Source organism: Megascapheus bottae, chromosome 1, assembly GCF_031878675.1.
Source record: "Megascapheus bottae isolate mThoBot1 chromosome 1, mThoBot2.hap1, whole genome shotgun sequence".
Taxonomy (NCBI): Eukaryota; Metazoa; Chordata; class Mammalia; order Rodentia; family Geomyidae; genus Megascapheus; species Megascapheus bottae.
This window is the reverse complement of record NC_143509.1, coordinates 52,374,442-52,401,398: the sequence shown is the minus strand read 5'-3', so window position 1 is coordinate 52,401,398 and position 26,957 is coordinate 52,374,442. Positions and strand designations below refer to the sequence as shown.

General features: G+C 38.1%; 1 protein-coding gene across 7 annotated transcripts in view; it reads left to right on the top strand.

Moving 5' to 3' along the window:
• Atp13a3 (ATPase 13A3) overlaps positions 1-26,957 on the top strand; it is a 110,040-nt gene that overhangs the window by 30,561 nt on the left and 52,522 nt on the right. For 6 of the 7 annotated variants that reach the window (XR_016537449.1, XR_016537448.1, XR_016537458.1 and 3 more), the window contains exons 5-20: positions 1,444-1,617; positions 3,178-3,360; positions 3,573-3,643; positions 6,368-6,448; positions 8,037-8,106; positions 9,584-9,718; positions 11,494-11,566; positions 12,749-12,880; positions 13,512-13,691; positions 13,817-13,974; positions 16,109-16,297; positions 18,980-19,041; positions 21,905-22,055; positions 24,354-24,470; positions 26,585-26,602; positions 26,693-26,846. Coding sequence is in view for 4 of the 7 variants with exons in the window: in XM_090344058.1 (XP_090200184.1) it covers positions 1,444-1,617; positions 3,178-3,360; positions 3,573-3,643; positions 6,368-6,448; positions 8,037-8,106; positions 9,584-9,718; positions 11,494-11,566; positions 12,749-12,880; positions 13,512-13,691; positions 13,817-13,974; positions 16,109-16,297; positions 18,980-19,041; positions 21,905-22,055; positions 24,354-24,470; positions 26,585-26,602; positions 26,693-26,846 (1,948 nt within the window). In the remaining 3 variants the exon portion in view is untranslated. The remainder of the gene's footprint in view (positions 1-1,443; positions 1,618-3,177; positions 3,361-3,572; positions 3,644-6,367; positions 6,449-8,036; positions 8,107-9,583; positions 9,719-11,493; positions 11,567-12,748; positions 12,881-13,511; positions 13,692-13,816; positions 13,975-16,108; positions 16,298-18,979; positions 19,042-21,904; positions 22,056-24,353; positions 24,471-26,584; positions 26,603-26,692; positions 26,847-26,957) is intronic. The other variant, XM_090344061.1, reaches the window with a different exon arrangement.

Here is a 26,957-nt window from a genome sequence, read left to right as displayed (position 1 = left end):
AGGTCAGGGCTACTGCCCTACCCCTTGAGCCACAGTGCCACTTCCGAGTCTCACAGACTTTAGTCCCCAGGCTGGCTTTGAACTGTGATCCTCAGATCTCAGCCTCCTGAGTAGTTAGGATTACAGGTGGGAACCCCCATGCCTGGCTTTTGTAGTGCGTGTCCCAAACGTTTCATGAGGTAGACAAAGAATTTTTTTTTAAAGAATTAATATTGATTTTTACATCATATTTCAAATGACGTGTTTAACAATCAGGTATTCAAGAAGGGAATCTCTATATACAACCACTGGCACTTAGATTTTAGAACATAATTAAAATTAGGCTGAGGGTTTGTATGTCACAGATACTATTAATCTATGTAATAAAACATTATGTCTATAGAGTCATAGATTTTTATGTCTATGTAGTTGTGTTTTTATTTCCAGTACCATGTCCATAGCATTGGGTACACAAATAGAGTCCTCGCTCTTGTAGACATTTGTTTTTTATTTGAAATTTAACCCCTCTACGTTTTGGTTTGTTACATCTTGAAATCCTAGTGGTGGTTTGTAATGGGACCATTTAAAATAATTTGGAGACAAGGGCCTGATGGCTCACACCTGTAATCCTACCTACTCAAGAAGCTGAGGTATAAGGAGATAAGAGTATGAAGTTTAGTGTCTGAGCTGACTTTGAAACTTGATTGTCAGATCTCAGCTTCCAGAGTAGCTAGGATTATAGGCAGGAGCCACAGGTGTCCCGGCTAGGTCTGGGCTAGGGCAGTAGCCCAGAAGAGTTCACAGACAGTGCCCAGGTCCAGAGTTCAAGCTCCATGACTGACCCTTCCCCCCTCCCCCCCAAAAATTGGAGTAGTGCACTGGTGGTTTCTGCTTGTAATCCTAGCTAATCAGGAGGTTGAGATCTTGAAAGGATAGTAGTTCCAGGCTGTCCAGGCAGGAAAGTCTCTGCCCCTAACCAGCAAACAAAAGGCCAGATGTATGTTTCAAATGAGTGTCAGCTGAGTAACTACCAGGCCCAAAGTTCAAACCCCACTATTAGCAAAACAAAAACCTGTAATGTTTTTGTAACTTTTCTGTAAATGTGAAATTATTGCGAAATAGTTTTAAAAATTTACTTCATAGCAATGTCAATTCTGGAAGAATTAATAAAACAAATGAAATTAAATTGTAAGAACATACTAAATATGATTACTGTGTTAATGGGAAAGAACTTATAAGGCATAACAATTGTAAAACCATAATGCATAAATACTAACAAATTTTACTATTAAAAGTGTAATTTAGACTATGGGAGTTGTTTAGAGGTAAATTATAGATTGAGAAAAGAAGTTTGACAGTTTATGACTAAATAGTTTATGACTTAAAGTCAGTCTTGGAAACAAGGAAAATGAATTATCTGTTTTAACATTTGATAATTACGATGTGATTACTGTGTTCATGCAGGAGATTTATGGTTATAATTTGAGTCGCTGGAAGCTTGCCATAGTTTCTTTAGGAGTGATTTGCACTGGTGGGTTTCTCCTCCTCCTCCTCTACTGGATGCCAGAGTGGCGGGTGAAAGCGACCTGTATAAGAGCTGCAATTAGAGACTGTGAAGTGGTGCTGCTGAGGACTACTGTAAGTCCATGTATTTATTGAATAGTCATGAGTGAAATTATGGCTTGCATGTGCTTTGTTCAAAGTAATATTTAGTAGAACATTATTGCTAGCAAATAATGTAGAATCTTGGTCTAGTTAGTATTTGTAAAGTATGTATTTGAAGTTAATCTTCTTTTGGTCAGTGATAAGGCTTTAACTCAGGGCCTAGTCACTGTTTCTGACCTCTGTTTGCTCAAGGCCAGTGCTTTAAGCGATAGTGCCACTTCAACTTCAGTTTTCTGGTGATTTTCATTTTCATGGATTTTCCTGCCTGGATTGGCTTTGAACCACGATTCTCAGATCTCAGTAGCTAGGATTCAGGCATGAGACACCAGTACCCAACTGAAAGTGAGTTTTTATTTTTTTGGTCGGTCATGAGACTTGAACTCTGGGCCTGGGCCTGAGCTCTTCAGCTCAAGGCTGCTACTCTACCCCATGAACCACATGGCCACTTCCGGTTTTCTGGTGGTTAATTGGAGTCTGATGGACTTTTTAGGGCTTGGGCTGGCTTTGAACATGATCCTCAGATCTCAGCTGGCTTGAAGTGAATATTTTTTTGTGTCTAGAATTTAAGGACCGCTGATCAGGTTCCTTTTATAGCTCTTGATGCCCTTAGAGGTTGTCTTGAGTTTTCCTTTCCCTCATTCTCTTCCTTTTCCCTATCTTTTCTTTTGAAGATACATGCTGGGCTAGAGTGCTCTAACCCTTGAACACGGATCTGGCTTACTCTGAATAATAAGACTTTTAAGCTGCTGGCACTTGAGGATTATAGCCCAGACTTCCCAATGATTAGGCCATGCTCCAGATAGACTAGCTGCCTATCTAATGTCTGATATCGCTATATCTCATGAGCTTTTCTTTTAAAATAAATTTAATTGGATTAGCATTTTATAAGAAGTTTTAGTATCTAGTGTTCATATGCAGGTGGCCAATAAAGGAATTACTTATACTCTTTTTCTTTTCATATATTTTTTATTGTAATTAATAGAAGGGTTGCATGATATTTGCCAGATAGATGGTACATTAATTCCCATACATTGATACCCTTTCACATGTCTTGGTCTCCATTTCCCCACCCCCACCCACTACTTATACTCTTTAATGGAGTATACTAGTGTTTAATAAACTGGTGAAATTTGTCATAAAATTGGTGAGCAATGAAAGTATGCTTGAACTTTTGAAAAAGTTAACCATTCAATCGGTAGGAAATGATGCTTTCAATAATAGGATTTTAGTACAACATGATAAAGTAGGGAAAATAGAAAAAAAGAAACATTTCCTGTTTCTTATTGTAGGAAATGGGAGTTAGAGAGTCCAAATGATGGTTTTTTTTCGGGGGAGGGAGGGTCTTTTCATTTCTGGTTCTGGGGATCGAACCTAGGACATTGATTAGGCAAGTGCCTAGCCCAATGATGTTTTTTTTAATGAGATGAAAAAATATGCGAAGAATGGGAATTAAATGAAGATATAGGCAGTTCTGTAATAAAATACACATATAATTGATTCTTGACCTTTCTCCCTTTTTCCTTTTTTCCTAAGGATGAATTCAAAATGTGGTTTTGTGCAAAAATTCGCTTTCTTTCTCTGGAAAGTCACCCATTTGTTAATCCAAAATCTATAGCTAATAAGATTTCAAATGGCCATGCAGTTCATTTAACTGAGAATCCTGCTGAAGATACTAGCCATGAGATGAATAAATATTCACAAACTCAGTCACAACAGGTATTGTGATCAGTGTCAAATCTTACTTAAAACCAGTTAACACTTTACCTTGTCATATGGCTTAATATATTATGTTTTCATAATAATGTATACATAAAATAGCCTTTATGTGCATATAAAATATCTATCACTAAGTATAACGGCTTAGGTAGTCATAGAAAAATATTACAATAAGAAATAAGTTCTTTGTAACATTTATGTATATTCTACAGATTCGTTATTTCACCCACCACAGCGTAAAATATTTCTGGAACGATACGATTCACAATTTTGATTTCTTAAAGTAAGTGTCTTTTTGATTGTATCATATACATGTGAACTAAAAGAGAATTCATTTTAGGGTTACATAAAATTAAGTTTTTACTGTGTAACTGATAACTCACCAGTGTTATTTGAAGAGTTACTAACTTTTTTTTTTTTAAAAAACACAATTGTACCTTGGCAAATTTTACATAAAATTTAGACATAATCAAGATGTGGTTTTATGCCTATAAATTCCAGTATCTGGGAGGCTAAAGCATGGGATCTCCAGTTTTAAGCCACACTGGGAGGGATATTTGGTGTAACCTGTCATTAGAAGCACTGTGGTAACAAAATCCCCCAAGACGGATTGGTTTTTCATTTTTACTTCAAAGAGAACTTGAATAGACATGTACCTTACCTTGTGTTTCGCGCTCGCTCGCTCTCTCTCGCGCTCTCGCTCTCTCTCTCTCTCTCTCTCTCTCTCTCTCTCTCTCTCTCTCTCTTTCTCTCTCTCTCGCTCGCTCGCTTTCCCTCCCTCCCTCCCTCCTTCCCTCTCCTCTCTCTCTCTCCTCTCTCTCTCCTCTCTCTGTCCTCTCTCTCGCCTCTCTCTCTCCTCTCTCTCCTCTCTCTCCTCCCCCTCTCCCCTCTCCCCCCTCCCCTCTCCCCCCTCCCCTCTCCCCCCTCCCCCTCCCCCTCCCCCTCCCCCCCCCCCCCCCTCTCTCTCTCTCTCTCTCTCTCTCTCTCTCTCTCTCTCTCTCTCTCTCTCTCTCTCTCTCGTGTGTGTGTGTGTGTGTGTGTGTGTGTTTGATGTATGTGTTTGGAGCAGGGCCTGTGTGCTTTCCTAAGCTTTTCTGCTCAAGGCTAGTCTTCTACAGCTTTGAACCGAAACTCTACTTGTGGTTTTCTGGTGGTTAATTGGCGATGAGAATCTCACTTGGACTGGCTGGGCTGGCTTCAAACTGTGATTTTCAGCTCTCAGTCTCCTGAGTAGGATTATAGGCAAGAGCCACCAGCACCCAGCTGACATAGATATTTTTTATGGTGTGCTTGTGTTGGAGATCAAAGCTAGGGATTGACTCAAGCAAACTAATAAATAGGGGCTGTACCACTGAGCCACACTCGAAGCCCCTGTGTTTTAGAGTATCTGAATCTTGACTTCCTAATTTGTTTAGCAGTCCCATTAAATTTTTCTTGAGAAGTCTAATAATAGAAACTATTTAGATAGAGCATGGGAATAATCTCTTAAACTTATTTTTTTGTGTGATGAGTTCATCATATAAATGCTGAATTTACATGTTTTTCCTTAAAAGATGGGGGTTTTCTATGTTAATTTATATTGTCCTCAAATTACTAGGCTAAGCATTCAGTCCTCCAGTATTACCTTGCTGAGGATTTAGTGTGTATTGTTCAAAGGATTATTATAAACACTCACATATCTTAAATCTTAACAGTAAAAATAAGAATGATGAATATTTACATGATTTCCTAGATTTTTCACCAGATATATGGGCTGAGGCATTTTCATATACTGAATTCTGAAGGTCCTTCTTATTAAATTTTAAATAAAATTGCAAATAAGCTGCCATTCTCTCTCCGCCTCCCTCCCTCCCCCTCTCCTCCCCTCCCTCCCCCTCTTCTCCCCTCCCTCCCCCTCTTTCCCCCTCCCTCTCTCTCCCTCTTCTTCCCTCTTCCTCCCCCCCTCCTCCTCTCTCCCTCCTGCCCTTTCTCCCTCTCTCCCTGGGGCTTTAACTCAGGGCCTGGGCACTGCCCTTGAGCTTTCTCAAGGGTATGCTCTACCACTTGAGCCACTGAACTACTTCTATGTGGTACCGAGGAATCAAACAAGGTGTTATGCATGCTAGGCAAACTCTCTACCACTAGGCCACATTTATGGCTCCATCTGCTGCCATTTTCTTAATACATTAATGTTGGGGCCTGCTGGTTCTTGCTGCCTTCTGGAGGGGTTATCAACTTCCATGGGGAAAAATGTGAAATGTATTTGCTATGTAATGTCTGTCAGCTATAGAATACAAAGTTTCTACTTAACCCAGTGAAATTAAATTAGTATATTATGGGACTTTGCTAATTTAGAAAAGGATTGGAATTAAGTATGTATACCATTCTCTTTGCTTTAGAGTTGTTTGGCTGGTATCTCTGTTAAAATTTTAAGTTATTTTGGGAAATAGATGTGTTATTGTTAGTTAGATCCCAGTTAGAATTGTTATAAGCCTTAAATATTGACTCTGAGTTAAAATTCTGCGCTTCTAACCTAGGTGTACACTAGCTAAAGGATAGATTTGGATTGGTTCTTTGGTGGAGATGGAAGATGATGAATAGGATTTATTTCTTTTAGGCTTTATATTGTAAAGGAGAACCTATGTTGATAAAACCTTTTTAAACTTCTTTAGCTTGAAATTCCCAAATTAGTTACATTTTTACCTTAATTTTTATTAATTATTATCTCAGTTCTGGCATCATGTTAAAAGATAATACTACATAAAGTACGTAAAGTTGACTTGTCTTCTTTTCACTTGCTAAATGCAGTTTATAACTTGGTTGTTGTGTTTGAGATTTAGACTATTGTTGTTTATCTTAACAGTTTGAGACTTTAAATTTCTCATCCATTATTCATTTTTGATAAGGATATTTAAGAAGTTGATAAGGAGGTTTTACACCTTTAAAATGAGGCATAAAGAAAAATGAGGCATTAAGACATTTGGATATTTGAAACTTTGTTTAAAGTAAAAACTTTGGATTTATTTAGGGGACTGGATGAAGGTGTTTCTTGTACGTCAATTTATGAAAAGCATAGTGCAGGACTGACAAAGGGGATGCATGCCTACAGGTAATTTTTATCCAACTAAAGTTAGACCTCTTCTCAAAATTCCTTTATTTAGGAGCATATCCATCAATCAATTAATTTATACTATGTATTAGCAGATATTTAAAGATTATCAACTAGTAGTTGAGAACCGATTGCTGCCTTACTTGAGTGAAACTCAGTGTAAGAGTTAAAGTTACAGCTGTGTTGAAGGTGATATCTCTGAATTTATACCATATTTCATCAACTCTAAGGTGCAAAATTTTCTGCATTTTGCTCTCTGAAATTGGGGTATGCCATATAGTTGGTAGGGTGCCATTCTTTGCTCAACACGTTTTATCTTTCTTAATCATATGTATATATAATAGTAGAATGTTTTATAAGTTGATAGCATCTTAGATTTTCTGAAATATTGGGAATTGTAAGTATAAGCTCAGATTTACCACAACGAAAAGTTGTAAATTGGGAGTCATACTTGTTTTTTTCATTGTGTTATTTGTTAAAGCATAAATACATGCCAGTATGTCTCAGTTCAAAGTAAAAGTTTTTTCATGTTATACTTTTTTTTTTCCTGTGCTTGTATTGGGGCTTGAACTCAAAACCATGTATTTTCATTTGGCTGGTTTGCCCATTTGATGACCTGTCACTTGAGTAATGACTCCAGTTAGGCTAAATTAAAAGTTTTCTAATATTGCTATAGCATGTTCTACACCCCGCCACCACCCCAAGGAATAAATTTTTTTTCCAGACTTACTCTATAAAAGGCAAAAGTTACTATATCATCTAGAAAGTCCAATTGATTATAAGGATTGAGTGGGAACATTTAAGCAATCCCCCTTTTGGGCAGGGTTGGGAGGTATAACCAAGGACCTCATTCCTAAGCACGTGAGTCCTCAACTTCTAAGCTGTTGGTTAAAGTACTGATTTCTAAAATATACAAATTTTGAAATAAACACCATATTGTACCAGTATTCTTGTTAGAAAAATAGTGCAAGATTCCTCAAATTTATCTTTTGTAAAAAGTTAATTGTAATTTATACCTTGTTAAGACATATTTTGTTAAAGGATGAAGAAGAGAGCCTATGCTAGCATGATTATTATTGACTAGTGAGAAATTCTTGGTGAATGTGAAAACATGAGATAGCAAAATAAAATGCAAACTATGAAGTTACTCAGTATTGACTTCTTGTTTTAGCTGAGATTTTTTTTTTTTTTTTTTTTTTTTTGCCAGTACTGGGCTTGAGCTCAGGGCCTGAGCATTGTCCTTGGATTTTTCTCAAGGCTAGATAGAACTCTACCACTTGAGACTCAGCACCACTTCAGGCTTTTCTTCTGTGTATGTGGTACTGAGGAATCCAACCTGGGTCTTTGTGCATGCTAGGCAAGCACTCTACCACTAGGCCAAATTCCGGCCTCAACTTCTTTTTTTAAATACTGTAGATAGAAATTTTTTTTCTGGAGGTAGAGAATTTTAGTCATATAACACATGCTTTTAGAAATAAGAATTTAAGATCAGCCTGTGTGGTTTAAGCTTTACCTAATACAATGCCTTTCTTAAATTATACTGTTTCATAATTCAACCTAACACTATTATTATATCTTCCTGTTATAGAAAATTGCTTTATGGAATAAATGAGATTGCTGTGAAAGTGCCTTCAGTTTTTAAGCTTCTGATTAAAGAGGTAAGAGTATTTTGTACGCATGTATGTGTATCAGTCAGCATTTGTAATGAGTAGATGTGTTAATTTGGAAAGTCATAAGGAATATAGTGTTCCTGATTGTTTTTTCTTTAATATATATATAGGTGGTAGGGGCATTGTTAGACTTGAATTCAGGGCCTGAGTGTTGTCTCTGAGCTCTTTTTGTTCATGTTCACGGCTATTGTTCTACTACATTGAGCCATAGCTCTACTTCTGGTTTTTGAGGAGTTAGAGTCTCACAGGGACTTTTCTTCCTGAGCTGACTTTAAACCTGGATTCTCAGATCTCAGCCTCCGAGGAGCTAGGATTTCAGGTGTTAGCTGCCAGTGCCTGGCTATTTTTCTTTCTCATTTTCTTTCCTTAGAAGAAATTTTGCAGGGTGAGGAGCATGACCTAATGTTACTGTGCTCTTCTAGCATGCATGAAGCCCTGGGTTTGATTCCCTGGAACCACATACACAGAAAAGGCTGGAAGTGACGTTGTGGCTCAAGTTCGCAGACTTTTTTTTTTTTTTGCCATTTGTGGGACTTGAACTTAGGGTCTGGGAACCGTCCTTCGGCTTTCTCAAGGCTAGATCTTTACCAGTTGGGCCACAGCTAGGATTGCAGGTTTGAGTCACTGGGTGCCCGGTTTTGCACATCTCTTTTTTGGGGGGTAGGGTCATGGGGCTTGAACTCTGGGACTTGGATGCTGTCCTTGAGCTCCTGGCTACCACCCTACCTCCTGGCCTGGTGGTGGCCCTGAAGCCCTTCAACTCAAGGCTGCCACCCTACTCCTGGAGCCATAGCCCCACTTCCTGTTTTCTAGAGGTTAATTGGACATGAGTCTCAACTGTCTTTAGGCTGGCTTTGAATCTCCATCCTCAGATTCCAGCCTTCTGAGTAGCTAGGATTACAGGCTTGAGCTACCATACCAGTTCCTTACATCCTATTATTAGAGATTAATTCCTTAATAATTTTCTTTTTCAAATCAAAATCCATTTTTTTTTTAGAAGTATCTTTAAGAGGTTTGTTTTGTTTTACTTTTGCTGGTACTGGTTGCTCTTTTGGTTTTTTTTTTTTTTTGCTCAATCCTGACACTCTACCACCTGAGCCATAGCTCACTTCCTAATTAGGAGTTTTTTTTATCTTTTATTAGATTACAGCACAAGTAATTTGGAAACAAATGTGCTTTATTGCAAAAAGGGAAAGCAGAACAGCTAGCTTTAGTCTTTTCTGTCCGAATCTGTGAGGTGAGTATGAATCTAACTTGATACAAATATTTAAGCTTATTTAGTCAGATTTTGGTATTTGAATGGTAAATAAGAATATACTAATGTGATATTTCATGCTTTAGAATAGTAAAGGCAGTAGAGAGCTTATCCTTTATATTTCTGATTGGTCACTTCTCAAATGAGTTTGTAGAATATGTACATGAAGGTACATGTCTCAATATAACTTTTAAAAATCTTGTTTTCTAGGTTCTCAATCCATTTTACATTTTTCAGCTGTTCAGTGTTATACTGTGGAGCACTGATGAATACTATTACTATGCTCTGGCCATTGTGATTATGTCTATAGTATCAATTATAAGCTCACTATATTCCATTAGAAAGGTAAGTCAAATTGATTATTGATTTCAGAACTCTTATTTCCATTTGTAATAATGATGTTAGATGTGTAAACTAGTACTTGGTACCAAGTAAATACAAAATATACGTATACTAATTACATGAGTATGCATCCCTTTTTCTGCTATTTGAAAAGTTAAAAAGTGTTTTTATTAGCATATGTTAGAGTTGTACATAGGAAGTTTCATTATAACATTTGCATACATTAATTCACTTACCAGCCTTTTATTGTTGGTTTGAGGAGGGCATTACAGGGGTTTGAACCTGGGGCCTCATGCTTATTAGGCAGCCACTTTAACTTAGTCCATGCTCTTTTTTGCTTTAGTATATTTTAGATACGATCTTTTATTTTTGCCCAAGGTTGACCTCAAATTAAGATCCTCCTACTTGTACTACCTGTGTAGCAAATGATGTGCATCACCATGCTTAGCTTAATAGTTCATGTAGGGGTTCTTGCTAATTTCTTTTGTCTGGGCTGATCTTGAACCTTTTGATCTTTGCCCAGATGGGATTATAGGCAGGTATCACTACTCCTGGCCCTAGTTCTTTTTCCCCTGGTTCGTTGTAGGGTTTGAACTCAGGGCCTGGACAATGTCTTTGAGCCTCTTTGCACAAGGCTAGTGTGAGCCGTGTGAGCCATGGTGCCCTGGTTTTTCTGGTGATTAAGAGGAGATATGGGTCTCACATACCTCAGTTCTGGCTTTGAACTGTAATCTGAGATCTCAGCCTCTTGAGTAGGTAGGATTAAAGGTGTGAACAGCCATTGGTGCCTGGCCCCTTGTATTTTTTTGTGCTGGTCCTGAGGTCTGAACTCAGGGACCAGGTGCTGTCCCTGAGCTTTTGTGCACAAGTACTCTACCACTTGAGCCATAGCTCCACTTCAGGCCTTTTGGTGGTTAATAGGAGGAGATACAAGTCTCACAGACTTTTCGCCAGCTTTGAACTGCAGCCCTCAGATCTCAGCCTCTGAGTAGGAGTGATCCATCAAAGCCCACCTATGGGTGAATGTGCGCGAGTTCGCTCATATATGTATGTATATATATTAGAATGTGAGTTGTGGGGCTTGAATTCAGGGCCTGGCTCTCTTGCTCAGGGCTAGTGCTCCATCACTCTGAGCCACAGCTCTACTTTCCGTTTTTGAGTGGTTAAGTGGAGATAAGAGTTTCATATGGGGACTTTTACTGGACTGGCTTTGAGCCATGGTGCCATGATTTTCTGGTGGTTAATTGGAGTAAAGAGTCTCAAAGACTTCAGTTCTGGCTTTCAACTGCAATCTCAGCTCTCAGCCTCTTGAGTAGTTAGGATTACGGGAATGAGCCACAGGAGCCCAGGGTTTTTTTGTTTTGTTTTGTTTTTGTTTTTTATGATAGGAGGAGGAGGAGGAGAAAGACAAGCTGGTTACATCTCTCCTATACATTCCCCCCTATCAGGGCTATCTCCTTAAAGTGCTTTTTGAAAAAATAGACCAAATCTCACTGTGTAGTTTAGTCTGATACTAAACTCAAAATTGTTTTCCCTTGGCCTCCTGAGTGCTCAGAGTAAGGGGTTTGTCTCTTGCTCAGCTCTCAAAGTGCTTCTTGTTTTGTTTGGAGCTAAACTGAATATTCTTTGAACCTTTGATGTGACATTTTTCTAAAGGCAGAGTAATGTGCTTACATTAATATGCCTTATTTGAGCACCCATTTTGGCCGCATTGGCGATGAGTTGAAGAATGAATTAGTGTCGATATTGGCTAATTTTAATTTCTTTTCTTCTTTTAGCAATACGTTATGTTGCATGACATGGTGGCAACTCACAGTACTGTGAGAGTTTCAGTTTGTAGAGTAAATGAAGGTAGGTACTTGAGGTGATAAATGAGAGATAAGTCATAAAAGCCCATGATGCAGTGTGTGCTCTAATCTGATGAAAGATATAAAACTCCTAATTAGGAAGTGGAGCTATGGCTCAGGTGGTAGAGTGCCAGGCTTGAACAGAAAAAGCTAAGAGGCAGCAACTAGTATCTCCTTAGCTTTTCTTTGACAAACTTGCTAGGTCCTCCTGCCTCCGCTTCCAAAGTTCTGGGGGTTGTATGCCACCACCACATTTTGAGCAGAGAAATTTATTTTAGAACGAGTTCAGTTAATTTAAATTTCCAAGGAAAGAATAAAATAGGTAATTTTAAACTGTTTAATTTTATCTAATAAATTTAGTTGGCTATATTTAAATTAACATCTGAAAAGACTAAAGAAAACAGAAGGTGTGAGATATTAGGGTTATAAGTAATGTTGATGAGAAAAACAGTACTATAAAATGCAGTAGAAAAGAAAATGATGTTTTCATGTTTTCTTCTGTTTCATGGGATTAGAAAAATCTGAGTTCATTTTATTTGTTTCATCAAAGTTTTTTTTTTTTTTTTTTTTTTTTGCCAGCTGTGAGGCTTGAACTCAGGGCCTGAGCACTGTCCTTAGACTTTTCTCAAGGCTAGAATTCTACCACTTGAGCCACAGCACCACCAGCTTTTTTCTATGTATGTATTCAAACCCAGGTCTTCATGCATGCTAGGCAAGCACTCTACAACTGGGCCAAACTCCTGGACCCAAAAGTATTTTTTTTTTTTTTTTTTGGTGGACTTACTGTGTTTATTTTCTAAGATGGCACTAAAATTGATGACTGTAGTCTTTAGTTTGAAAGCTTGGCAACATCTGTACTCAACGTCCAATCAGAAGAGACTAGCTAACACATCATACTTTGATAGTTTACTCTTTTTTTTTGTCAGTTGTTGGACTTGAACTCTGGGCCTGTGTGTTGTCTATGAACTCTTCAGCTCAAGGTTACCACCCTACCCTTTGAAATACAGTACCACTTCCAGTCTACTCCTATTTTGTCAGGTCTTCAATTAGTGTCATTTTCATATTAATCTCATTATATTGTTAAAAATATATATTGAGGTTAGGAGACTGTGAAATAGATGATTTGTATTTTTTTTTGTTTCAAGTTAAAGAGTATTCAATCTAATTTTTGTTTCTTTAAATTCAGAAATAGAGGAGATTTTTTCTACAGACCTTGTTCCAGGAGATGTTATGGTTATTCCATTAAATGGGACAGTCATGCCTTGTGATGCAGTACTCATTAATGGTACTTGTATTGTGAATGAAAGCATGCTAACAGGTAAATATTTACCTACAGCTATCACACAAGTTGCTTACAATCTTAGTATTAAGTAGTTACCGTTTAACTTTTCAAAATTAACTTGCCATTTATATCTTTTGCTCATAAATGTGGTGAATATTGTACTACTTTACAATGCAGGTGTTCTGCATGTCTTTGCCTTGTTCTGACTACTTTTGTGACATGAAGGAATGTTATATAGTTTAGTAAGAAGAAAGAAACCCGTTGCCCAAGATAAGAATATAGCATATTTGCTTTCCTATTTGTTGTGAACAATGTGAGAATAAAGGTTTTGCATTTCTTTTAAATTGGGAGAAATGCATTTAATATATTCTAAAATACATGAATAACAGGAGAGCTAAGAAAGCTCCTGGAGGAGAGTATCAACATGATTGGGGGAAGATGGATATATTTGAAGTACTTTATATGAATGTATAAGAGAGAAAAATAAGTTGAAATTGTTTAAAGAAGTGGGGAGACAAGGGAGACTGATAGACGTGGTGAGGTTGATGGGGGCTGCATTATGTGCATATAAGAAAACATCACATTGAAACTTTTCCTATGCAAATAATCTATGCTAATAAAATATTTTAATGTTTTTGAAAATTTTGTCTTTTTTTTTTTTAAATAGGAGAAAGTGTTCCAGTAACAAAGACTAATTTGCCAAATCCTTCAGTGGATATAAAAGGAATGGGAGAGGAATTATACAGTCCAGAAACACACAAACGACACACTCTGTTTTGTGGGACAACTGTTATTCAGACCCGTTTTTACACTGGAGAACTTGTTAAAGCCATAGTAGTTAGAACAGGTAGAAGACATTAAATTTCTTTCATGTTTTATCATACATGATGCTCACTGGATTCTGTTTGAGTGATAATTATCTCTTTATTAGTAATAAACAAGTATTTTGTTTTTGTTTTTTGTTTTGGAAAGGATTTAGTACTTCCAAAGGACAACTGGTCCGCTCTATATTATATCCAAAACCAACTGACTTTAAACTCTACAGAGATGCCTACTTATTTCTACTATGTCTTGTGGCAGTGGCTGGCATTGGATTTATCTACACAATTGTCAACAGCATTTTAAATGAGGTATGTTAGTAGGACTCTTGGGGTAAGACTTGATCTTTAATTATCACTTGTGAATATTGAGAAATTTGAAATGTAGCTATTAAGATGGGATCTAAAATTTTAAGCAACCACAGTTAATTTAACTGTCATATGAAACTAGTATTTATTATATTAAAAAGCACAAATATATTGGGAGTCTGAAGCAGGAAGTTTAAGATTAGCCTAAACTATACATAGCAGCACCATCAATCACAAAACAAACATTCTGTTGTGCAGTATGTACATACAAGTATATATTTGAAAATAGAATAGTGAAATCTGTTTGAACTGGTTTTTTTGTTGTGGTGTTTGTTTTTTTTTTTTTTTCCTTTGGTGGGTCACGGGGCTTGAACTGGGCATGGACACCATCCCTGAGCTCTTCAGCTCAAGGCTACTGCCCTACCCTGAGCCAAGTCCCACTTTCTCTTTTCTAGGGATTAATTGGAGATGAGAGTCTCAGATCCTTTTGTGCCTGGGCTGGCTTTGAACTTTGATCCTCAGATCTGAGCCTCCTGAGTAGCTATGATACAGGCATGAGCCACCATGCCTGGCTCAAAAACTTTTTTTTTTTTTTTTGCCAGTCCTAGGGCTTGAACTCAGGGCCTGAGCACTGTCCTTGGGCTTTTTTTTCCCCTCTAGGCTAGAGCTCTGTCACTTGAGCCACAGCACCACTTCCAGCTTTCTTTCTATGTACGTGATACCAAGGAATCAAACTCCAGTCTTCATGCTTGCTAGGCAATCACTCTACCACTAGGCTAATCTCTCTGCTTGAGCAGTTTTAACCTTGGGGAAGAGGGGAGGGATAAGGGAGAGTGATGGGTGAGGTTGATGTAATACATTGTAAACATGTAGAGATATAGGACTTGAACTAAGTGCTGTACATGAGATTTTCAGCTCAAGGCTACTGCCCTACCCCTAGGCCTGGGTGTTGTCCCTGAATTCTTCTGCTCAAGGCTACCACCCTATCCTTGAACTAAGCCCCACTTCCCATTTTCTAGAGGTTAATTGAAGATTAAGCTCAGGTCCTTTAGTGCCCCAGCTAGCTTTGACTCTTGATTCTCAGATGTCAACCTCCTGAGTAGCTAGGATTATAGGTGTGAGCCACTGCGCCAGGCTCTGTACCAAAGCTTTTTGGGGGGAGGTTGGGAGGAGCATTTCTGGGCTTGAGCTTAGGGCCTGAGCATTGTCCTTGGACTTTCTCAAGTTTAGAGCTCTACCACTTGAGCCTCAGTACCACTTCTGGCTTTTTTCTATGTATGTGGTACCGAGGAATCGAACCCGGGTCTTTGTGCATGCTAGGCAAGCAAGCACTCTACCACTAGGCCAAACTCCCAGCCCCATACTAGACCTTTTTAAAAAAAAATATTTCTGGGATAAAGTATGTGGTGATCAAATTAATTTTGAATATTTAATTGTAAAAATCTCTAAGGAACCTCCTTTGATTTCATTTTTGTATGTATTGGAGATATTTAAATAGTACTTGTAGGAAAAATTACTATTCAGATAGTTGCACTTGGTTGTGTTTGTATGTGAAGAATGTAGGGGAACTAGAATGAGTTTTCTTTACCTTTCAGAAGCTTCATGTAGCCTTTGTTCTGCTGTTCATTGGACAGTTTGTTGAGTTCTGTTTTTTTTTTTTTTTTAGTCTGAGACCAGGGCTTGAACTCAGTACCTGACACTTTCCTTCATTGGCTAGTGCTCTACCAACTGAGCCACACCTCCAACCCAGTTAGGGTTGCTTGTTTCTTCTTGTTTTTTTTGGTTTATTTTTTTATTTTTAAAAATTTCTGAAAGTTGGGCCGGCAGTTTGGCCTAGTGGTAGAGTGTTTGCCTAGCAAGCACAAAGACCCAGGTTCGATTCCTTGGTACCACATGCATAGAAAAAAACTGGAAGTGGTGCTGAGGCTCAAGTGGTAGAGCTCTAGCCTTGAGAAAGTCCAAGGACAGTGCTCAGGACCTGAGTTCAAACCCAGGACTGGCAAAAAAAAAAATTACTGAAAGTTATCATTAGGCTCTGTGTGTAGAAATGGCATGTTTATAGATTTACACAAAATAAATAGCCATAATTCAATCAGCAAATAATGTAGGATTCTTGACATTTATTTGTCCATTATAGGTAGAAGTTGGAGAAATAATTATTGAATCGCTTGACATCATTACAATTACTGTACCACCTGCACTTCCTGCTGCAATGACTGCTGGTATTGTCTATGCTCAGAGAAGGCTGAAAAAAGTTGGTATTTTCTGTATCAGTCCTCAAAGGATAAATATCTGTGGACAGCTGAATCTTGTTTGTTTTGACAAGGTTGGTTCAGTTTTATTGTCATTCTCAAAGGTTAATGTGTTTAAGTAGTGCGTGTTTCCCTGTGGTGGGGTTTTGGTGTGTGTCTATGTGAACTAATTTATAATTCATTTTAAATGCTTCTCTGATTTTCCTTTCTCAAACAATTATGCATCTTTTAAGTTATTATCTCAAGTTTAAATATTTCTGAATATTGCTTACTTGCTCACATGTATAGTTGACGAATTGTTTGTCCAAAATTATGTTTTGTAGTAGTAACAGGTAAACCAGGCCTGGTTGCGCAGACCTAGCACTCAGGAGGCTGAGACAGGAAGATTGCTTGAGCGAATGAGTTTGAGGTCATGCTGAGCACTATAATAAGACCCTATTTCCAAAAAAATAGGAAAGGTTGAACTGTAGTAGTAATAAGACTTAGTAGTAATAAGTATATTGTCTTTGTCTAATTTTGTAGAATAGGTTCCTTAGCTAATGTGTTGACTATGAGTCTTACTGTTTTTAAGTGTGTGTTTAGTGTTTACTCTTGATTTTACTGCTTGTTTTAAAACCATGAAGGACAGTGATTTTATGGTTTTATGAACCTTTGTGAAACAGAGCTTGCCTCCTACAAGGGTTTATCCCTTTCTGAGGTGAAATTAGTTTTTTCTGGAAGTTTTATTTTGAGAGTGACTCTTAACAATAAACCTATCAAACTCTTCTAGGTAACTGATAATAAATAATTTGATTTTTTGAGCATTTCTTTTCTTAAAAAAATGAAAGCCATATGCTCTGTCAAGATTGTTTTATACATCTGTTTAGAAATGTTCTTTAGCAATTTTCTTTGAGGGAGGGGGGCTGGAATTTGGGATGTAGGGCCTCATGCATGTTAGTATGTGTTCTACTATTGAGGTACAGCTCCAACTTGGAGTCTTGTTTTGTTTCAGAAAGTGTTACATAATCTAGACACTAGCCTTCAATTTGTAATCTTGTCTCAGCCTCCCAAGTGTGGGATTGTAGGCATGTGGATCATTCTAGAGTTTTTCTTAGTATAAATTTGAAATAGATATAATAGTATGGGAAAGATAGAGATATAATCAAGTGTAATAAGTTTTTTTGTTTTGTTTTTGCCAGTCCTGGGCTTAAGCTCAGGGCCTGAGCACTGTCCTTGGACTTTCTCAAGGCTAGAGCTCTACCACTTGAGCCTTAGCACCACTTCCGGCTTTTTTCTATATATATGGTACCCAGGAATCTAACCCAGGTCTTTGTGCATGCTAGGCAAGCACTCTACCACTAGGCCAAACTTCTGGCCCTCAGCTGTAATAAGGTCTCATTGTTTGTAACTCTGGACCTGGGTGCTGTCCCTGAGTTCTTCAGCTCAGGGCTCTCTCTCTACCACTTGAGCCACAGTGCCACCTCCAGTTTTTTGGTGTTTAGTTGGAGATAAGAGTCTCGCAGATTTTGATGCTTGGGCTGGCTTTGACCTGTTATCCTCAGATCTCAGCCTCCAGTGTAGCTAGGAGTACTGGTGTGAGCCACCAGTGCCCAGCAATAAGTTCTTATTTACTCATTCCCAGCATTAATAGTTATTAACACTTTTACTGTGTGAGGTGGCTCACTCCTATAATCCTAGCTACTCAGGAGGCTGAGATCTGAGGATCAAGGTTCAAAGTCAGCCCAGGTACAAAAAGTACCTGAGACTCTTATCCCCAATTAACCTCTAGAAAGTGGGTAGTAGGGCTTGGCTCCAGGGTAGGACAGTAGCCTTGGAGCTGAAGAGCTTAGGAATACTATCGGGCCCAGGGGTAGGGTGGTAGTCTTGAGCTGAAGAGCTCAGGGACAGTGCCCAGGCTGAGTTCAAGTCCCATGACCCACCCCCTCCAAAAAAAAATTAACATTTTTATTAAACTAATCTCATTTGTCCTCATTACGAAGAGAGCAGCACTGGTCATTATTTTACGCCTCTGTGTATAAGTATATTTTCTATATTACACTTCTAAATGTAAGCATATTTTCTGGAGGATAAGATGTCTAAAAGAATCAATAACCACAAGACCTCTTATATTACATGTGACAAAGTTAACTAGTAAAGTTATCTGATAACCAGGTCACATTCAGATTTCACTACCTTTCTCAAAAATTGTTACATTTTTGTTTTTGTTAAGTCCTACAATCTTGAACAAATTTTCTTTCTTTCCCTTTCATAAAGCATCAGCAGTCATTTTAGTGAAGAAACTAGGCCCTTTATTATAGGAACATGGACTCTTTATGACCTAAGTCTGCTCGTTATTTGCATTCTTTATCCATTGATAGATAGATTTTTTTATATACTTAAAGCATAAATACATAGTTACACCGATAAGATTTCTACATGGAAGAATGTGAGTGCTGTTTCTCAATATTCTCTAGTCAGCATATGTAGATCTCAGCTGTTCTTTTTTTTCTATCTCTGTATGTGTATAAAGAATAGGTTCTGGGGGGGGAGGGAAATGGGTACCAAGACATGTGAAAGGGTATCAATGTATGTGAATTAATGCACCTTCTATCTGGCAATATAATATAACCCTTTTACTAATTACAATAAAAAAGGAAAAAAAAATAGGTTCTTAGTGCTGCTAACTTTAAAAAATATATTTTGTAATAATATGTCTTTAGATTTTTTTTTTTAGAGGCATTATCCTTACTTGTGCATGTATGCTTTTTTTATTTTAGACTGGAACTCTTACTGAAGATGGTCTAGATCTATGGGGGATTCAGCGAGTGGAAAATACCCGGTAAATATTAGCTAGGTTTTATAGTTGATTAGTTAATTTTAAATATTTTAACATGCAACATTCAAACAATACTAAACGTAACAAATAACCAACCACCAAGACTATAACTGATGTTTTTTTTTTGTTTTTTACCTTATTCAAATCTCTTCCCCTTCCTCCTTCCCCTCCCCACCCTCCACTTCTACCCTACCCCCCCCCCACTCACCTCCCCCCTTTTTTTTTTTGGTTGTTTTGGTGCCTGCCTTGGAGCTTGAGCTCAGGGCCTGGGTGCTATCCCTGATCTTTTTTCTTTTTTGCTCAATTTCCACTTCTGGCTTTTGGGTGGTTAATTTCAGATGAGTCTCATGTACTTTCCTATCTGGGCTGGCTTCAAATTGCAATTCTCAGATCTCAGCCTCCTAAGTAGTTAGGGTTACAGGTGTGAGCCACTAGTGCCTGGCTTAGATCAGATGTCTTCTTTGAAAAAGTGTTGCAGAAATTACTGAAGTCCTTTGTTTTTCCTTTCAGTATTCTATAACCATTCTGAAGTTGCTTATCTTTTTAAAATGCTTTTCTCCATAATCTGTAATTAATATATGAGTGATATACCTTGCCTTTTCCTCCCTTTTAAATCATCTTAAAATGTATTCACGTTGATGGATACAGACATCATTTATGAATTTTTATCTACTCTTTTTTTTTCCACTTAGAAAACGATTGTATTCTTTTTGTTTGCTTATTTGTTTGATTTTATCCATGAACAGATTGGGGTTATGAATGCTTAATTTATCTATGATCCTTATCTACTCTATCTTTATGTGTATATTTGTTTAATTTTATTTCTGCTGGTTCTGGGATTTTAACTCAGTTGCTCCAGTGCTGTTCCTGCACGTTTTTTGCTCAGGGCTAATGCTCTACCACTTGAGCTACAAATTCAATTCTGACTTTTCTTGGTAGTTAATTGATGATAGAAGTCTTAATGGACTTTCCTGTCCTTGTTGGTTTTGAACTGTAATCCTCAGAGCTTGACCTCCTGAGTAACTAGGATTACAATTGTGAGCCACTGGCTTTTAAACTCTATATTATAAACTATAATATCTGTTCTTTCATTAAAGAATTTTATTTTTGTCCTTGTACTTTGAAAAATAATTCTATAATTATATTTCTTTTTTTATTTTTTTGTCAGTTGTGCAACTTGTTAGGGCCTGGGCATTATCTCTGAGCTCTTTTTTTTGGTGGGTCATTGGGCTTGTACTTGGCCTGAGTGCTGTCCTTAAGCTCTTCAGCTCAAGACTACCGCCCTTGAGCCACAGCCCCACTTCCCATTTTCTAAAGGTTAATTGGAGATAAGCATCTCAGGTCTTTTTGTGCTTGGGCTGGCATTGAACCTCTATCCTCAGATCTCAGCCTCCTCAGTAGCTAGGATTACAGACGGGAGGCACCTCACCTGGCTTATCTCTGAGGTTTTTTGCTCAAGACTAGCACTCTACCTTTTTGAGATAGCATCACTCTGGTTTTTGATGGTTAATTGAAGATAAGAATCTCATGGACTTTCCTTCCTGGGCTAGCTTTGAACCTCCATCCTCAGATCTCAGCCTCCTGATTGGGATTATAGAGTGAGCCACTGGAGCACAGCTTTATGATTATATTTTATAAGCAACAACTTACGAGTTTGAGATTGGGTCTGATCCCTATTTTTTTTTAATTGTAATTAGTAAAAGGGTTACATGATATTTGCCAGATAGAAGATGCATTAATTCACATACATTGATACCCTTTCACATGTCTTGGTACCCGTTTCCCTCCCCCCCCCACACCCCCCACGGGTCTGATCCCTATTAACTGTATGTTCTTGGTAAGGAATGCTGTGCTTTCTAACTAGGTTTGTCTAAAAGGGTAGTGATTATTTACTCCCTGGCTCCATGTATAAAGATCCTGATACTGCATCCTCGAGGAAGAGCATCTTCCTTCTTGTGGGAGGAATTCTGATATTGCTAGTTCCTCATTTCATATGTGGCCTGCTCCAAGGTGGAATGTAAGACCTATGTCCTTGTGGCATGTGTGCATGATGTTTTCTTATCTAACAAACTCAGATGTCTATTTTCCCTTTTTCTTTTTTTTCTTGCTTGAACTCTGCCTGGGTGCTATCCCTGAGCTCTTCAGCTAGCGCTCTACCACTTGTGCCACAGTACCACTTCTGTTTTTCTGGTGGTTAGAGATAAGAGTCTCACAGAGCTTCTTTGGAGCTTCTTTGAACTAGGGCTGGCTTTGTTTGAACTAAAATCCTCAGATCTCAGCCTCCTGGGTAGCTAAGATTACAGGTGTGAGCCACGTACACCTGACTTTATTTTTTTTTTTTTTTGTCTGTTTTTGGCACTTGAAAATTTCCCTTAGGAACTGAGTTTGGGGTTTAAAAGATTTTTCGTTTTGTTTTTTTTCAAAGATTGATCTCAAGCTGGGCAAGGGATTATAGGGCTCATGCCTATAATCCTAGCTACTCTGGAGGCTGAGATTTGAGGATATCATTCAAAGCCAACCCACCAGCCCACGCACTAAAAGTCACTAAAATTTGTGAGATTTATCTACAGTTAACCACTAGAAAACTAGAAGTGGTACTATGGCTCAAGGGATAGGATGGTAGCCTTGAGCTGAAGAGCTCAGGGACATTGCCAGGCCCAGAGTTCAAGCCCTGTTTCTGACCAAAAAATAGATAGGATCCCATTTGATTTTCTAGGATGGCATCAAATTTATGATATGGGATTATACTTTTACTACCTCCAAGCTTAAAGAATCCTTTTGAACTTTCAAAACCTGATGAAGATGTTTTGGATGTGTTGTCCTAACATTGAAGACTTATAAACCTAATTTGATGTTTTCTATTTAGATTTCTTTTGCCAGAAGAGAATGTTTGTAATGAATTGTTGGTAAAATCTCAATTTGTTGCTTGCATGGCTACTTGTCATTCACTTACAAAAATTGAAGGAGTGCTCTCAGGTGACCCCCTTGATTTGAAAATGTTTGAAGCTATTGGATGGGTAAGTACATATTTTAAAGTAAGGAACTTTAGGAAAGTGCAGTACAAATAAAAGTTACCTCATAGAATTACTGTTTTGTAACCATATAAAGCCCTAATTTCTAATGTTAGATCACTGAAGAAGTATCTACAGTTTAAATAGTAAAGGTCTGAGGTAAATCAAATTTTAAATGCATGTAGAAAGTATGACCAATTTACACCCCTGATTTATAAGATAAACCAAGTGTCTACAGTTTGGAGCAGGAATTTACAAGTCAGGTGGATGACAAAGTATAAAATAGATAGACACCTTCAGTGTTCTTTTGTGACCTTCTTCTGTTTACTTTCTCTATACATGAAATATACACTATTGCAATTTCTTTCTATTGGTTACTTTAATTTTTAAATACTAATGTACTTTGGGTGATACCATTTTAAAGCAATAGTTCTTCTTTTCTTCTGCCCCAGTGCTTTACCTCTCTTGGCTTTTTTTTTTCTTTCTGGAAGTGGTCATTCTATTACTTTGAGCCACAGTTTCACTTCCTGCTTTTTTTTTCTTTTAAATTGGAGACAAGAGTCTCAGATTTGTTTGTCCTGGCTGTCTTCAGACTGGAGCTTCAGATTTCAACCTCCTGCAACAGTACTTTTTGAAGTTCCCCTCTGAGTTCTAGAGTACATATTTTCACTGGAGACAGTTTTTTCCCCTTAGTCTCCTTAATGTTTTTATGTTCCACATCCACGTGGTATTTACCTATTCAAATTGAGTGTCTCATTTAATAATTTAGGTAGCTGTAGTGAGAATTTTGCTCTTACCCATATTTGTGTATTTATTTTTCTATCAGCAGTTGGGAAAACTGTCTGGGGACTTTTTCTGTGTATGTATGTCAATCTGGGGTCCTCTCAACAGCCATTCTTTAGTTTCAGAGGAATAGCTGTAGAGTTAGAGACTTTCCTCACCTACTGTTACCACACTTGATTAGGCAAAGCTTTTGTTCTGAAATGCTAGTCTTTATATTGGTTAGTTCATATCTCTAGAGGATTCCCTGACCTTTAGTTTCAGTTGGTCAGCACAGTTACTCTGGATGATAAACTCTTCTGTTTTGGAACAGTTTCCTTTATCATATTAATTAGTCAGTGTGTTTCAGTTTGTTCTTTTTTTTTTCTTGCCAGTCTCCTAGGGCTTAAACTCAGGGCCTGAGCACTCTCCTTGGGCTTTCTCAAGGCTAGAGCTCTACCACTGGAGACACAACATCATTTTTGGCTTTTTCTGTGTGTGTGATACCAGGTAATTGAACCTAGGTCTTTGTGCGTGCTAGGCAAGCACTCTACCACTAGGCCGAACTCCCAGCCTCCACTTCAGTCTTTTCTAGACTTAGTGGTCTTTTTTTTTCCCCCAATCCTGGGCTTGAGTACTGTCCTTAGACTTTCTCTAGGCCAGAGCTCTACCACTTGAGCCTCAGCACCACTTCCGTTTTTTTCTATGTATGTGGTATCAAGGAATTGAACCCTGGTCTTTGTGCATGCTAGGTAAGCACTTTACCACTAGGTTAAACTCCCAGCCCTGCCATCAGAATTTGTGTGTGTATGTGTGTGTGTGTGTGTGTGTGTGTGTGTGTGTGTGTATGTGTGTGTGTGTGTGTGTGTGTGTATGTATGTATGTATGTATGTATGTATGTATGTATGTATGTAAACATGTGCCAGTGTGCTAGTGCTAGGACTTAAATTCAGGGCCTGAGCACTATCCCTTAGCTTTATTTTGGTCAAGGCTGATGTTCTACCACTTGAGCCACAGCTCTACTCCCAGCTTTTTGATTATTAATTGGCGATGAGAATCTCACCAGCTTTCTTGTCTGGCTGACTTTGAACTATACTCCTCAAATCTCAGCCTACTGAGTAGTTTGGATTACAGGTATGACTCACTGGTGCCCAGCTTCCATATTTTGTTTTGTTCCATTTTATTTTTTGTCATTTTTACTGTGCTTTGAACTAAAGGTCTTCTTGGTAGAAAGGATCTCTACTCCTTGAGTCACATTTCCACCTGTACTGGTTATTTTGGAGATCAAGTGTAGGAAACTTTGCTAACCAAACAGGTTTCACATTGAGATCTACCCTAGTTCTCAACCTCTTGAATAGCCAGGATTATAGTCATATGGCTCATGCCTGGCACCTAGCTGTGCCCTGAAAGAGTTCTTATATTTATATTAGGTTAGTAATGTTAGATGACTAAAGTGTTAGAGCAGTTCACTGAAAAAGGCCATGGTTTAGTTCCTGAACCAGTGAATTGAATTTTGAAGTGATGACTTGAATGTTTTATTTTCAGATTCTAGAGGAAGCAACTGAAGAAGAAACAGCACTTCATAATCGAATTATGCCCACTGTGGTTCGTCCTCCTAAACAGCTGCTTCCTGAGTCTACACCTGTAGGAAACCAAGAAATGGTACAGAAGCTCTTGTGTTGGAAAATACTGTTGATGGTTTCTTGCATTTAGTTCTTGTATGGATATGTTGCTCAAAGAGGAAGTCAAATACGTTTTTACTGTACAGACAAATACTTTTAGCTGTATTTATCTGCAACTCTGTCTCAGATTATACTACATGGATCTCTCCCTTCCTCTCTCTCCCCCTCTCCCCCCCTTTCCCCCTCCTCTCCCTTCTCTTTATCCCCTCTCTCTCCCCTTTTTCCCCTCTCTCGGTCTCTCTGTCTCCCAGCTTTTTCTACGTATGTTGTACCAAGGAATCAAACCCAGGACTTTGTGCATGCTAGGCAAGCACTCTACCACTGGGCCCAGCCCAGTAGGGTTTTTTTTTTTTTTTTTTTAAGACAGATTTCCATTTTATTTCATTCTATTTATTAGAGGTGTGTAGGCCAGGCTAGTGCCTAACTTGTGGTTCTTTTTCCTTAGCCTCCTGAGTGCTAGTTTTATGGGTATGAGTCACCATGTTTGCCTTGAGGTGAATTATTTATTTTATTGTTTTTTTTTAAATTAAAGAATTTATTAACATTGATTTTTACATCATATTTCAAATGACATGTTTAACAGACAAGTGTTCTAGAAGGGAATCTCTATATACAGTCACTCGCACTTAGTTTTTAGAACATAATCAAAATTTGGCTATGGGTTTGTATATTATAGATACATATTAATTTATGAAATAAAACATGTCTATACAGTCATAGTTTTTATATCTATATAGTTACGTTTATATTTCCAATACCATGTCCATAACACTGGGTATGCAAATATTGAGTCCTCACTCTTGTACTGTTTGGATCTAATAGCCACATATTAAGGACACCATGCGCCTTTTGTTGCTTAGGTCTTGACTTGTCTCATTCAACATGATTCACTCTAGATTCATCCACTCTGGGCTTGAATTCGGGGCCTGGGCACTGTCCTTGGGTTTCTCAAGGCTAGTGCTCTTACCTCTTGAGACGTACCACCACTTCTAATTTTTTGTGTGTATGTGGTACCAAGGAGTTAAACCCAGGGTTTCGTGCAAGTTAGGCCCTTGAGGAAAATTTAAGTTCCCTGTGCACCAGGTGCATGATTGGTTTATACCTGTCTATAATACTAGCTACTCAAGAGGCTGAGACCTGGAGGACCTCAATTCATAGCCTGAAAAAGTAGAAAAGTTTCCAGATTCCATCACTAATTAACCAACAAAAAGTAGAGCTGGATGTGTGGCTTAAGTGTTAGTGCACAGTTGTGTATAAGAAAGTCAAGTGAGAATAAACACCTGACTCTTCAGTTCTAGCCATATTACAACCACAAATTAATTTCAAAATTATTTTTAAATTTAAAAAATTAATTAATTTGCTAGAGTGTTTGACAGTATTTAGGATCTCAGTATTTTCCTAATGATTGAACCATAGCCTTGGGTATACTAGGCAAGTGCTCTACCACAAAGCTAGTCCTGGGAACATATCTTTCTAATGAAGAGTGGGATATAAGGAATCTTAAATCCTGACTTTGAAATAATCAGAATTCTTTTTTTTTTTTTTTTTTTTTTTTGTTAGTCCTGGGCCTTGAACTCAGGGCCTAGGCACTGTCGTTGGGCTTTCTCAAGGCTGGACCTCTACCACTTGAGCCACAACACCATTTCTGGCTGGCTGGCTTTCTTTCTTTCTTTCTTTCTTTTTTTCTTTTTTTGCCAGTCCCGGGCTTAAGCTCAGGGCCTGAGCACTGTCCTTGGACTTTGTCAAGGCTAGAGCTCTACCACTTGAGCCTTAGCACTACTTCCAGCTTTTTCTAAGTATGTGGTACTGAGGAATCGAACCCGGGTCTTTGTGCATGCTAGGCAAGCACTCTACCACTAGGCCAAACTCCCCGCCCCTTCTGGCTTTATTTCTATGTATGTGGTACCGAGGAACCGAACCCGGGTTTATATGCAAGCTAGGCAAGCACTCTACCACTAGGCTAAACTTCCAGCCCTCAGAATTCATTCTTTTAAAAATATTTTGGTGAACCGTTATTCTTTTTTTTAATGTTTAAATATTCTTAAACTTGAGTATATTAATGGACTTAAGCTGTGCTTTTTTGTTTGTTTTTAGGAGCTGTTTGAACTTCCAGTAAGTTGAAAAGAATTTTTATTACATAGTAATACATTTTTTTTTCATTTTTAAAGAATAATGTTTTATGCATCTTTTGAAATTACATAGGCTGTTTATGAGATAGGAATTGTTCGTCAGTTCCCATTTTCTTCTGCTTTACAACGTATGAGTGTGGTTGCAAGAGTGCTAGGGGATAAGAAAATGGATGCCTACATGAAAGGAGCTCCTGAGGTGATTGCCAGTCTTTGTAAACCTGAAACAGGTAAGAAAACAAGTAGGCTTTGGGTAAAATTCTGATATTGGTTGTTTTTTTTTTTTTGTTGTGTTTGTTTGTTTGTTTTGTTTTTGCCAGTCCTGGGCTTGGGCTCAGGGC